Source organism: Aegilops tauschii, chromosome 7 (assembly GCF_002575655.3).
Source record: "Aegilops tauschii subsp. strangulata cultivar AL8/78 chromosome 7, Aet v6.0, whole genome shotgun sequence".
NCBI lineage: Eukaryota > Viridiplantae > Streptophyta > Magnoliopsida > Poales > Poaceae > Aegilops > Aegilops tauschii.
Window position 1 is genome coordinate 18,310,061 of NC_053041.3, and position 13,722 is coordinate 18,323,782.

Genomic DNA, 13,722 nt, shown 5'->3' on the forward strand with positions numbered 1-13,722 from the left:
AGAGGGAGATGGAGATGGACAATAACCTGCTTTTGTGGTGGTGCGTCGTGGTAGCCGTGCTTGAGCTCCTCCTCCTGATGATGCTCAATGACCTACAGGACAAACGAGGCCATGGATGAGCTGCCACAGGGCATCCACATGACAACGCAAAACATCAAGCAACAATCTAGAATAATATCAAGCCACAGGCCATGTCAGAGTCATTGACAGGGATGCACAATCAAATAGAGCATACAAAATCTAGAATAAAGAACCACCTCCCCACAAAACCCTAACCCCAGGAATCCAACCCCATACAAAATCAGATTACTCATCATAATCAATGTGCAGTAGCACATTCTCATCAGAATGGAACAGAAAAAAGAATTATGGACATTCTCATAGGCATGCATGATTTGCTATATCAACCCATATAGACAAACAACAATTGCAAGTAAGTGGCTTTGTGTAGGCTAACCCCTGAGAACATGCACATACTCTTAACAACAATTGAAATCATGCATAGGGAGGCAATTTAGAACATGCACTCAGACCCCCATGAAACCAATGAACCCTAACCCCATGAACCAGAGGGAGATCATCCCCATGAATCCCCATCGATCCTACCCCATGAACCAGAGAGCAACGTATACCCTAACCATAACCCCATGAATCCTAACCCTAACCCGCGTCGATCCATCCCCATGAACCCTAGAAGAACCCATGAGGGGGATCTACCGAACCATAGAAGATCTAAACAAAGAGGGGAGATGGATCGAGGAGAGCAACGTACCTGTAGTCATCGATCGTCGATGATGTAGATGATGTAGTCGTCGTCGATGTAGCCACTGTCGTCGATGTAGTCGCCGTCGTCGACGTAGTCGTAGCCGGGGCGGTCGATGTAGCCGTAGATGTCGTCGACGTAGCCGCCGTCGTGGAGGGGAGGGGGGATTCGTCGTCGGGGAGGCGCGGAGTAGGGGAGGGGCGGCGGGGCGGCGCGGAGCAGGGGAGGGGTGGCTAGGGTTGTGGGGTGGCTAGGGTTGTGGGGATTCGTCGGGGAGAGGCGGAGCAGAGGACGGGCAGTGGGGCGGCGCGGAGCAGGGGAGGGAGTGGTCGTCGGTGGGGCGGCGCGGAGCAGGGGAGGGAGAAGCTAGGGTTCGTCGGGGAGCAGGGGAGGGGAATGGGGAAATTTTGGGAGGGGAGGGGAATGGGGAAATTTTGGGAGGGGAGGGGAGGGGATCCCGCGTGTTAGTGGGAGAGGGAGTGGTGGAAACCGCCTGGTAGTGGAAGAGAAGTGGTGGGAAATTTTGGTGGGGTGGTTGGGAAAATTTGGTGCTAGGAGGGAATTTTCACCAGTTTTTAGAGGTTTGGAGGCAGAAAAATCAGGTTTTTTTGTAAACTTTGTAGAAATCATGGTTAAAATCATACCGAATAGCTCAAGAAAACACCGGTATTGTTAGTATTTTTGCTAGTTGGTAGGCCACATTTGATGATGTGACGCGGAGGTCTCCCATTTTTTTTGATTTTTTTGAATTTTTTATGATGTTTTCAAAAACCGGCCGTTTTCGTCGCGGCAGCCGTCCGTGCCTAGGGTTTGAGTCGTGCCAATCTGTTGTCGATTCTTTGATGAAATGCCTACCTGTGAAGCTAAAAATGTTTTTTTGGCAAAAATAACGGGCAAGCTATGGAGGACCCGTAGTTCAAATTCTAGCCGGTTACAGCTGAATCGGCCGAAGGTGGTCTGAATGGCCGGGAGTAGCTACGAGGGTCGCAAATGCATGCTTTTTGGCGACCGTCTGTAAAACAGGGTCTACTTTGAGATAGACATGGAATGGCGCCGTTTGGGGTGACCCTCCTTGTAGGTGCTTCACGAAAAACGCATGTCTTTAGCATTCAAAAAATGAAAAACGATTTTTTTGTTAAACAAGTTGGAACCTCGCTTTGGCAACATTGTTTTCCATCACAAGATGGAGGCATGCGCCAAATTTGGGCATATTATCAAAAACTATTCAACGGATGCGGCCATATTATTGCTAGTTTGGCTTGAAAGCCATGAATCTTCGTTCATGGTAGGTCGGTTTTGAGAACACTTTTTCAAGAAAACACCGGTATTGCAAGTTTAGTATTTTTGCTAGTTGGTAGGCCACATTTGATGATGTGACGCTAAGGTCTCCCATTTTTTTGATTTTTTTTTGAATTTTTTATGATGTTTTCAAAAACCGGCCGATTTCGTCGCGGCGGCCGTCCGTGGCTAGGGTTTGAGTCGTGCCAATCTGTTGTCGATTCTTTGATGAAATGCCTACCTGTGAAGCTAAAAATGATTTTTGGCAAAAAATAACGGGCAAGCTATGGAGGACCCGCAGTTCAAATTCCAGCCGGTTCGAGCTTAATCGGCCGAAGGTGGTCTGAATGGCCGGGAGTAGCTACGATGGTCGGAAATGCATGCTTTTTTGTGACCGTCCGTAAGACAGGGTCTACTTTGAGATAGACATGGAATGGCGCCGTTTGGGGTGACCCTCCTTGTAGTTGCTTCACGAAAAACGCATGTCTTTAGCATTCAAAAAATGAAAAATGGTTTTTTTGTTAAACAAGTTGGAACCTCGCTTTGGCAACATTGTTTGCCATCACAAGACGGAGGCATGCGCCAAATTTGGGCATATTATCAAAAACTATTCAACGGATGCGGCCATATCATTGCTAGTTTGGCTTGAAAGCCATGAATCTTCGTTCATGGTAGGTCGTTTTTTAGAACACTTTTTCAAGAAAACACCGGTATTGCAAGTTTAGTATTTTTGCTAGTTGGTAGGCCACATTTGATGATGTGACGTGGAGGTCTCCCATTTTTTTTTGATTTTTTTGATTTTTTTACGATGTTTTCAAAAACTGGCCGATATCGTCGCGGCGGCCGTCCGTGGCTAGGGTTTTAGTCATGCCAATCTGTTGTCGATTCTTTGATGAAATGCCTACCTGTGAAGCTAAAAATGATTTTTGGCAAAAATAACGGGCAAGCTATGCAGGACCCGCAGTTCAAATTCCAGCCGGTTCCAGCTGAATCGGCCGAAGGTGGTCTGAATGGCCGGGAGTAGCCACGAGGGTCGGAAATGCATGCTTTTAGGCGACCGTCCATAAAATAGGGTCTACTTTGAGATAGACATGGAATGGCACCGTTTGGGGTGACCCTCCTTGTAGCCGCTTCACGAAAAACGCATGTCTTTAGCATTCAAAAAATGAAAAACGGTTTTTGAATTTTTTACGGTGTTTTCAAAAACCGGCCGATTTCGTCGCGGCGGTCGTCCCTGGCTAGGGTTTGAGTCATGTTTTTAGCATTCAAAAATGAAACTTATATTGTTTCATACATGAGCATGCACAAAAACCCATAATTTTATCTTTCATCCATGAGCATGCATAAAAAATTTCAACTCCCATCAATTACCAAACTGAGTATTCATAATTAAGAAATTGACATGTTTAGATGACACTGTCATACAGCATCCATGAGCATGCACAAAATTAAACCTGACATACTTAACATTGACATGTTCAGATTACACTAACAAGCTTAAACCTAACATGGTTAATATTGCCACTTCATTTCTTAACATCTTCACTCCTTCGTCTCCTTCATCAACCTGATGCGCTCAAAGTGGCGAATCCCAATGCGGATGTACTCCTCTACCACTATTGGCATGGTCCTGTCACCAAGCTGTGGGATTGCAGGCGCCACCACAACCACGAGGTCATTGTCAGGCACCACCATTGCGAGGTCATCATTAGGCACCACAATCGCGAGGTCGTCGTCAGCCACCAACATAGCAGGGTCGTCGTCCGCCACCACCATAGCAGGGTCGTTGTCAGCCACCACCATAGCAAGGTCGTCATCCGCCACCACCATAGCTGGGTCGTCGTCAGCCAGAACAGGCTGCTCCTCATCATCCCCGCTCTGCTCCTCGTCATCCCCGCTCTGCTCCTCATCATCCCTGCTCTGCTCCTCGTCATCCCCGCTGCTGCTCCCATTGCCTGGCCAAATGCAACAAAGTGTGAACATGGTGTTGTCGTCGTGCAGGTAGAGGAAGTCAAAAGGACAGGAAGAAGAGAGGCAGAGAGCTTACTGGCATCGTCGTCGTGCTGGTAGTACATGCGGCACATGGTGTTGTCGAACATCTTCACGGTGAACATGGCGTCGCCGTCGTAGCGGAAGACAAGGAAGTGCCCAAGCTGTAGCTCATGGGCGCGGGCAAACTGCTCCCAGCCGGGCCCTAGGTACATGTGTCCTTCACCATCGAACACCACCAACACGTCCCACAGCCTGCGAAGCCCGCTGCCGGCCTCCCGCAGCTTCACTCTGTGGGGCTCACGGCCGGCGAGCATCTTCGCAAACTTGTCAGGCAGCCTCTGCAGCGAGGGTCAAGCAGTGGTTAATTGTGCCAATCAAGCACTAGACAGCAGAGTGATGATAATTAAAGAGATGAGTGATGATAAATATACCTGCCTACTGCAAGATTTCTCAATTACGATCTCGAAGAAGTCGAAACCTTCCAAGCCAGCCATCTCACTTCTCTGAAAACATCAACAGCACCCATCAGGTAACCACAACAAGAATAACAACATCATGTGCACCCATCAACATCAACATCATGTGCACCCATCAACATCAACAACACCCATCAGGTAACCACAAGAAGAATAACAACAGCCACATCATCAGGTGACCACCATCAGCAACAACACTAAAATCTACTATAAATGAACCAGAACACAGCTAGAACCATATCTACTATAAATGGACCAAAAGCTATAAACAGGACACAACTATAAAAAGGACATAGCTATAAACAGGACTGGACATTGTTCCATATCTATAAATGAACATATATGAACATTGGCATAAATGACAGAAAATATCCCTATCTAAACCCATCCATATCTGAACATTGGCATAAACATATCTGAACATATCTATAAATCTACTATAAATGAGATTTGTACCAAATTGAATCCTTACTACCCCCTAACTAAAAAAGGTAATGAGATTGGCATCTATATTACTGAAAGTACAGTATAGTATATATATTTTCAGTTTTGCTACTCTACGCAAAGTGATGGCATATGTTTTGAATTTTGAGTTATAATGTTCAGCCCAACAAAGCAGTGGATGCCCAGATTTGCAGACAAATTTCAGAACATAAATATGACAACCAGCAATGCTCTGATATCAAATTATCAAATCCATCAAGCACTATAACTGAGGAATAACCAATTAAAGCAATGACAGGCAAGCAAATCTTTTCAGAAGGACAAAACTATCATTCAGGCATTCAGTTCAAAAGATTCAGAACACACGCGTTCGGTTCACAGCTTCAGAGTGATTTCGGCTAGCTAGAGAGGAAACAAACAGAACGAAAAGGCAAAGCCACGGCTGCTGCAGAGTACGGGCACGAGCGAGCAGTGGTAGCAGCAGGGAAGCGCACGAGCGCGTGAGCAGCAACAGTCGCCGTGCACGAGTATTGGTCTTGATTCATATCCCACTAATTAAACCCTAATATAATCCAACCCTAATCCAATCGAATGCAGTCTGAATCAAACCCTAACCAAATCAAACCCTAATCTAAGCCAATCCCTATCTAATCTAATCCAATCTAGGCGAAGGCAAGAACCCTAATCTAACCAGTAGCAGAAAACTAAGTTAAGAGGAAGGAGAGAGAGAGAGAGGAAGGATTCATACATCAGGAGAGAGAGGAAGGAGTCGGCGACGGAGGGAGTCGGCGACGGAGGAGTTGGCGGCGGTGGGAGGCCGTCGCCGTGGATGGACGAGAAGGGGATGCGGCAGAGAGGAGGAGCGGTTCGAGTGGAGAATGGAGAGGAGGAGTGGGTCCACTTGTCAGCGAGTTCTGTGTTTGCTACGTGACTGGTTTGATATGTTGAAAAGGGTGGGCATAGATTACAAAACCAGCAGCCTCTTCCTAGTCCAGTGGTAGAAACACAGCGAAATAAGCGCCAGGTCGTGGGTTTGAGCCCCCGCTCGCGCATATATTTTGGACGCGCACATATATTTCGGTAGCTTGGGTAGACTAGCAAAATGGCCCACTTGTCAGCGAGTGGGTCGAGTGGCCCACTTATCAGCGAGATGTGTGTTTGATACTTAACTAGTTTGATGATTTTAAAAGAGATGGCATAGAGGAGAAGACCATTAGCCTCTTTCTAGCCCAGTGGTAGAAACACAGTGAAACGAGCGCACGGTCGTGGGTTTGAGTCCCCGCTCGCGCATATTTTTTTGCTCACAATGAAACGGCTGTCTGATGGAGCGTGCCCATGTAGTTCAAAATTCAGTTAAAACAACTCTGAAAACATCTTCAGTTCACCAAAAACAACATCTTCAGTTCACCAAAAACAACATCTTCAGTTCAAAAAACATCTTCAGTCCAAAAACAAGATCATTTTGCAATCTTTTACATCACAACCAAAACTACGTGATCACCAAAACTAAGAAAAACAACTCTAAAAACAACATCTTCAGTTCATCATTTTGTATCTTGATTCAAAACAACATCTTCATTTTGCATTGTATCTTCCATCACCAAAACTACATCATTTTGCATTGTATCTTCAACCATCATCTGTCTCATGCATTTTCGTACCTGGAGAGATTTGTAGTACAAAAACTACATCAGGATCACATCAACAACAACTACCAAGGAGACAAAATAGCATTAAATCACCAAGGAGACCAAATTTACCTTTGCTACTCATCGTCGTCGATACGAAAACAAGGAACTCAATGCCCACTCCTGTTTTCCTCATCATCACTACAATATTGCAGCATAGTATGATCAGTCCTGTTTTCCTCATCCTCGCTCTCATGTCCATCCGCTACCACCTTTCTTCTTTTCTTGATGCCTTCAACTGTTGCAGCATCAACGATCACACGTTCCCGGTCCCTTCGCACTCTGCTTTGCACCGGAACTTCCATAGAGTCATCATCAGCTTGCAACGGAACTTTCGTAGAGTCATCATCTTGGTATGTTAGTCCACCATCACCGGGGCCCTTTTCCACTACAGTTTCAGTCACACTCCACAAGTGTCTGTGCTCAAAGTTTTGCACAACTCGTCATTTTCCGTGCAAAAGAGTGTCTGGCAGATAGAACACCATTGTTGCTTGTGTTGTTGGAATAAAGGGATCACTCTTATACCAGCACCTTGCAGTGTTGATGCTTTTGAAGTGGCCATCATATTTGAGAAAAGAGTCTCTCTTCTTCTTGCTACCAAGCTCAAACCAGTCACAGCGCAATAAGACAACCGAGCGATGGATGCCTCCACTAGAGTTTTACTGCAACTCTACGATGCTTCTCAACTGACCATAGAAGTCAATGATCTCATGATCATGTGACCCCTCAGTGATGATTCCACTATTCTGTGTCTTCCTTTTTTCCTCGCGGTCAACGGTGTGGTACCGGACACCGTCAGCAATGCATGCTGAATACACTCTCACTCGCTTATCTGGTAAGCATGCCAAAGCAAATAGATCATCATTGACCTTCTTCTCCTCATGCAACTTTCCAATCTGCACAAATAAACCATTTAGCAAACAATGGTATTTAACAATTGGTGAATAACATAGAAAACATCAAACATGTGGCTAAAGATCTCACATGATTCCTAAACCAAATAGCAAACCCCTTGGCAACCCTTTTATCAACATTGATCTTGCTTTCTTCCTGATTTAACTCTCCCTTGCATTTCCTGCAATGCAAACAAAACATGTGAATTAAAACATTAGGCTGGTGCCAACCCAAGCAAATATATATATATATATAATGAGTGCACAAGATATAACGTACTCGATATATGGTAGAACCTCGGCGCAATTGCTGAGCACATACCAAACCAACTTGTCATACTCATCACCAGCCTCCAAGTATTGTGAGGCTCCAAGAAAGTTCACACCATGGTTGAAAACAGAGACATCACCACTTTGCGAATCAGACTGCTCTCTATTTCTGCCCAGTCGGTTCCATCTTGTTTCCACATCGCAAAAGTATCTAGAGCAAAAAGTCAAGCACTCGTCAATGACAGATGCTTCAGCAATAGAACCTTCAGGTCTTGCTGTGTTTCGCACATAACGCTTACAAGTAAGCAGCCTTCTTTCGATTGGGTACATCCAACCGTATTGCACAGGGCCTCTAAGCATTGCCTCTTTTGGTAAGTGCACCGCCAAATGGACCATCACGGAAGGAAAATCTTCTCGAGCTTGCAAAGAATAATTGGGATTTCTTTTTCAAGTCTTTCCAGGACAGTTAACTTGAGTATTTTGCAGCACAGTTCTCTAAAGAAATTTCCCAGCTCAGCAACCGCTTCATATATATCCTTGTCCATGATTCCTCGGAGGCCCGCCGGTAAAATCCTTTGGAGGAGGATGTGACAATCATGGGTTTTCAGTACTGAAAGCTTGAATCCATCAGAAGTAACACACTTTGCTAGGTTAGCAGCATAACCATCTAGAAATTTCACCGCTCTTAGGAATTCACAGAATGCAAGCTTTTGTTCTTTACTCATTGTATACCATCCTCGTGGCATTTCAAATGAATCTTCATCTTCATTGTGCTGTAGATGCAAATCTTCTCTTATGCCCATGTCCTCCAAATCAAGCCTAGAACTAACCGTGTCCTTTGTTTTCCCTTCAATGTTCAGAAACGTCCTTAGCAGATTCTCGCATATGTTTTTCTCAACATGCATTACATCGAGATTATGCCTTAATTTCATATCAGCCCAGTATGGCAGGTCCCACAAACAAGACCTCCGGTCCCTACATTGACCTTCCTCACGCTTTCTTTTCTTCGCAAGCTTTCCTGGTCTCACATCTTTCACCTTTTCAAGTTGTTGCTCCAGCTCTTCTTTAGTGAATTCAGCTGGCTTGTCACGGGTTTCATTCTCACCATTAAAATCTTTGCTTCTTCGCCAGCGATGGTTTCGGGGAAGAAAGCGGCGATGCCCAATATAGCAGATCTTGCTCCTTATTCTCTTTGAGCAAGGGTCTTTGTCACAATGGACACATGCCTTATAACCCGCTGTGATCCTCCCAGACAGAGTGTGCAGAGCCGGGAAATCATGGATGGACCATATGATTGCAGCACGTAGATTGAACTTTTCTTCCGGACTCAAGGCATCGTATGTAGGTACACCAGTCCAGAGCTGGAGCAATTCTTCTACGAGGGGCTCCATAAAGACATCAAAATCCTTTCCTGGAGAATCTGGACCCGGGATAAGAAATGACATCATGAAGTTGGACTGATCCATGCATGCCCATGGTGGCAGGTTGTACGGCAGCACAAAAACTGGCCACATGCTATAAGACGTGCTCATGTTCCCAAACGGATTAAACCCATCTGTGGCAATGCCAAGTTTTATGTTCCTTTGATCTGCAGCAAAATCTAAATGTATACAGTCAAACTCTTTCCATGCCTCTCCGTCCGCTGGATGGCTCAGCTCATTGTCCACAGGTTGCCGCTTCAGCTTGTGCCACTGTACCTCACGCGATGATTTCTTCGAGATGAACATCCGCTGCAGCCTTGGTATCAACGGAAAGTGCCTCAGTACCTTCTCCGGTATTGACTTCTTCCCATCAGCATCTTTCCACCTAGAGGCATTCCATTTTGGACAGTTGTCATGCTTTGCTAAATCCTTTCGAAACAAGACACAGATATTTGGGCACACATGTATTGACACATAACCTAACCCCAGCCTGCGGATTATGCTCAATGCTTCATCATAAGATCTGGAAAAAACACAACTATCAGGGAATTGCAAGCTCAAAAGGCAGAGTATTGCGTTGAATGCAGCATTGCTAATTTGGAAGAAAGACTTGATGTGGAGTAACTTCACGGTGAAGGTAAATCTTGAAAATTTACCCCCTTCATGAGCTGCGCGCTTCGCCTCCTCTAACACCTCAGCAAACAATGACTTCTGTCCATCAGCACGATCTTCAGCATCGTACAAATCCTTCAATAGGTCAGGAATCCTATCATCTTCATGCCCATCCTCTTCCTCCAAACCAGCATTATCTCGCAAAACCTTTTCCATGAAATCAATGCCAGCATCACCACCACCCATCATATGAGGGGCCTCTGTATCAGCTTCAAAATGTTGAGGTTGTCTGTCTAAAGGTTCTCCATGATATATCCACCTATCATATGTGCTGGACATCCCATTAAGAAGCAGATGATCTTCCACTCTTCCTTGAGCCATTCTTGAACGGTTGAGGCATTCGCAGCATGGGCAACGAATGTGAGCATCGTTGGCAAAATTTGCTCGAACAAATGCCATGAAATCATCAACTCCTTTCATATGTTCTTTCAAAAACTTTCTAACTCCTTTTCTAATCCAGCTTCTGTCTATCTGCCAAAGACAACAAATTGTTGCAACTTAGCAAATCAATCTAAGTGCATCAACATTAATTAATGAAAATGGATGGAAGTAATGGCACCCAACTTTATATGCTAACTCCCTAACCACAACATTCAGCTATTTCCAATTTCTCACTACTTTAGTCCAGTTCACATGGTTTAGTGATTTCACATGGGAGCAATAAAAAGCAGGTCATATGAATTACAGATTTCACATGGGAGAAAAGAAAAGCTAACAAAAACCTGATGGTTCACAAAAAAACAAAGGTGGTTTACAAAGAACTACTGTGGTTAAACCACCAACAATAACAACATATGCTGCCACAAAGAACTATTGTGGTTAAACCACCAACAATAACAGCACTGCAAATTTACATGAATGGCATTTCCAAGATTGCATCAAGTCTACATCAATGAGATTTTTCCTAGTTTCCATCAAGTCTACATCAATATTGATGTTCTTTAACAGATTTGAGGCTGAAATTTCAGAGGTGTAACATCAAATCTACATCAACTCCCTTCATATTTTCCAAGTTTACATCAAATCTACATAAACCTTAGGCTGGAACTTGAGACGTGCCGATTGATTATTCATACAACCACACACACACACACACATTATGACATCCACAAAACTAGTTACATTGCCCAATGCTCAAAAATTCAGATCAGACAAATTCAGTTTAGGAGCAAAGTTCAAAGTTCTGGACAGTCCAAAGTTCTCTACATACCTATGATCATATCAGACAAATTAAGTCCTATCAGTTCTCCACACAAACATTTCCTAGGATTCAAACAAAGTTCTCCCCTGACCCTCAGCTAGTGTTGTAACAAGATCAGCATGAGAGGAGAGGGGTGCATACTGGGAGGTGTGTTCATCCCTTGCCCCTCAGCTAGTAAGATAATAAAACTCAAATTATCTGTCTCTTTCTCCCCTGCCCCTCAGCAGCAGGCGCAACACAGGCTAGTGTTCATCAGCAGGCGCAACACAGGAAAATCTGAGGCGTGGGGGAGAGGAGAGGGGTGCATACGTGGGCGAGGTCTGCTTGCGGCGGCGGTGACTCCCCCATGCTCGGCGGCGGCGAATCCACCATGCGTGGGCGAGGCAAGCGGCGAGGTCGCCGTTCATGTCATGGGCGAGGCGAGCGGCGACGTCGCCGTTCCTGTTGTGGTCGAGGCGAGCGGCCCCGGCAACACCACGGCCGGTCGCCACCCCCCCCCCCCTGCCAGTTGCTTCTGCTGCCAGCCCACGCCCCCGCTCCCGCGCCCGCCGTCGCCTCCGCCACCTGGTCGGAATACCTAAAAAAACGCCCGCCGCCACCTGGTCGAAAGACCTAGAAAAATGCTAAGTGTTGCTTTGTTCGATACCACCTGGTCGGAAGGTCCCACTTGTTAATGATACGAGAGAGCCGTAGTTTTATATAATGTATAGGCAAATTCCCATACATGAGCAACTATCCCTCTCGAGCCCAGCGGTAGCGAGCGAGCGAATCAAGCACGAGGTCGTCGGTTCGGGTCCCGCCTCGCGCATCTTTTTTGGGCAAATTAAGCTCTCGGGCGCCTGTCAAATGGGTCCCGCCTGTCAGTGTGTGCCCCGCTTGTCTGTTGAATATTAACATTTAAGCAAAAATGACACCTAGACAATGACACATAAGCGAGGTTGCTGAGGTGGCTGCCTAATCATCCTAATGCATTCAAAATAAAGGGTAGTGACTGATGTCTACTACGCAACCTTCTTCTTGTAGACGTTGTTGGGCCTCCAAGTGCAGAGGTTTGTAGGACAGTAGCAAATTTCCCTCAAGTGGATGACCTAAGGTTTATCAATCCGTGGGAGGCGTAGGATGAAGATGGTCTCTCTCAAGCAACCCTGCAACCAAATAACAAAGAGTCTCTTGTGTCTCCAACACACCCAATACAATGGTAAATTGTATAGGTGCACTAGTTCGGCGAAGAGATGGTGATACAAGTGCAATATAGATAGTAGATATAGGTTTTTGTAATCTGAAAATATAAAAACAGCAAGGTAGCAAGCGATAAAAGTGAGCATAAACGGTATTGCAATGATAGGAAACAAGGCCTAGGGTTCATACTTTCACTAGTGCAAGCTCTCTCAACAACAATAACATAATTGGATCATATAACTATCCCTCAACATGCAACAAAGAGTCACTCCAAAGTCACTAATAGTGGAGAACAAACGAAGAGATTATGGTAGGGTACGAAACAACCTCAAAGTTATTCTTTCCAATCAATCCGTTGGGCTATTCCTATAAGTGTCACAAACAGCCCTAGAGTTCGTACTAGAATAACACCTTAAGACACAAATCAACCAAAACCCTAAGGTCACCTAGATACTCCAATGTCACCTCAAGTATCCGTGGGTATGATTATATGATATGCATCACACAATCTCAGATTCATCTATTCAACCAACACATAGAACCTCAAAGAGTGCCCCAAAGTTTCTACCGGAGAATCAAGACGAAAACGTGTGCCAACCCCTATGCATAGGTTCATGGGCGGAACCGGCAAGTTGATCACCAAAACATACATCAAGTGAATCACGTGATATCCCATTGTCACCACAGATACGCACGGCAAGACGTACATCAAGTGTTCTCAAATCATTAAAGACTCAATCCAATAAGATTACTTCAAAAGGGAAAACTCAATCCATTACAAGAGAGTAGAGGGGGAGAAGCAACATAAGATCCAACTATAATAGCAAAGCTCGCGATACATCAAGATCGTGCCAAATCAAGAACACGAGAGAGAGAGAGATCAAACACATAGCTACTGGTACATACCCTCAGCCCCGAGGGTGAAGTACTCCCTCCTCGTCATGGAGAGCGCCGGGATGATGAAGATGGCCACCGATGAGGGATCCCCCCTCCGGCAGGGTGCCGGAACAGGGTTCCGATTGGTTTTTGGTGGCTACAGAGGCTTGCGGCGGCGAAACTCCCGATCTATTCTGTTCCCCGATCGTTTTAGGGTATATGGATATATATATAGGAGGTAGAAGTACGTCAGGGGAGCCACGAGGGTGGAGGGCGCGCCCCCCTGCCTCGTGCCTTCCTCGTTGCTGTCTTGACGTGGACTCCAAGTCTCCTGGGTTGCTTTCCTTCCAAAAATAACTTCTTCGGAAGGTTTCATTTTGTTTCGACTTTGTTTAATATTCCTTTTCTTCGAAACACTGAAACAAGGGAAAAACAGGAACTGGCACTGGGCTCTGGGTTAATAGGTTAGTCCCAAAAATAATATAAAAGTGTTTAATAAAGCCCATAAACATCCAAAACAGATAATATAATAGCATGGAACAATCAAAAATTATAGATACGTTGGAGAC

At 45.3% G+C, this 13,722-nt stretch overlaps 2 protein-coding genes across 2 annotated transcripts; both read right to left on the reverse strand.

Annotated features, from left to right (window-relative positions):
- Positions 1-3,405: 3,405 nt before the first annotated feature.
- Positions 3,406-4,532, reverse strand: LOC123494862 (uncharacterized). Its single transcript, XM_073505446.1, has 3 exons — positions 4,465-4,532; positions 4,089-4,371; positions 3,406-3,996 (listed from the first exon to the last, which is right to left on the reverse strand). Exons 1-3 carry the CDS (start codon positions 4,525-4,527, stop codon positions 3,584-3,586), a joined length of 759 nt encoding a protein of 252 aa, XP_073361547.1. The 5' UTR covers positions 4,528-4,532; the 3' UTR covers positions 3,406-3,583.
- Positions 4,533-6,751: 2,219 nt separating this feature from the next.
- Positions 6,752-11,470, reverse strand: LOC120968584 (uncharacterized). The gene is made up of 6 exons (XM_073503502.1): positions 11,408-11,470; positions 8,204-10,368; positions 7,815-8,015; positions 7,626-7,716; positions 7,333-7,537; positions 6,752-7,029 (listed from the first exon to the last, which is right to left on the reverse strand). The coding sequence occupies exons 1-6, from the start codon at positions 11,468-11,470 to the stop codon at positions 6,752-6,754; spliced, it is 3,003 nt and encodes a 1,000-aa protein (XP_073359603.1).
- Positions 11,471-13,722: the final 2,252 nt, after the last annotated feature.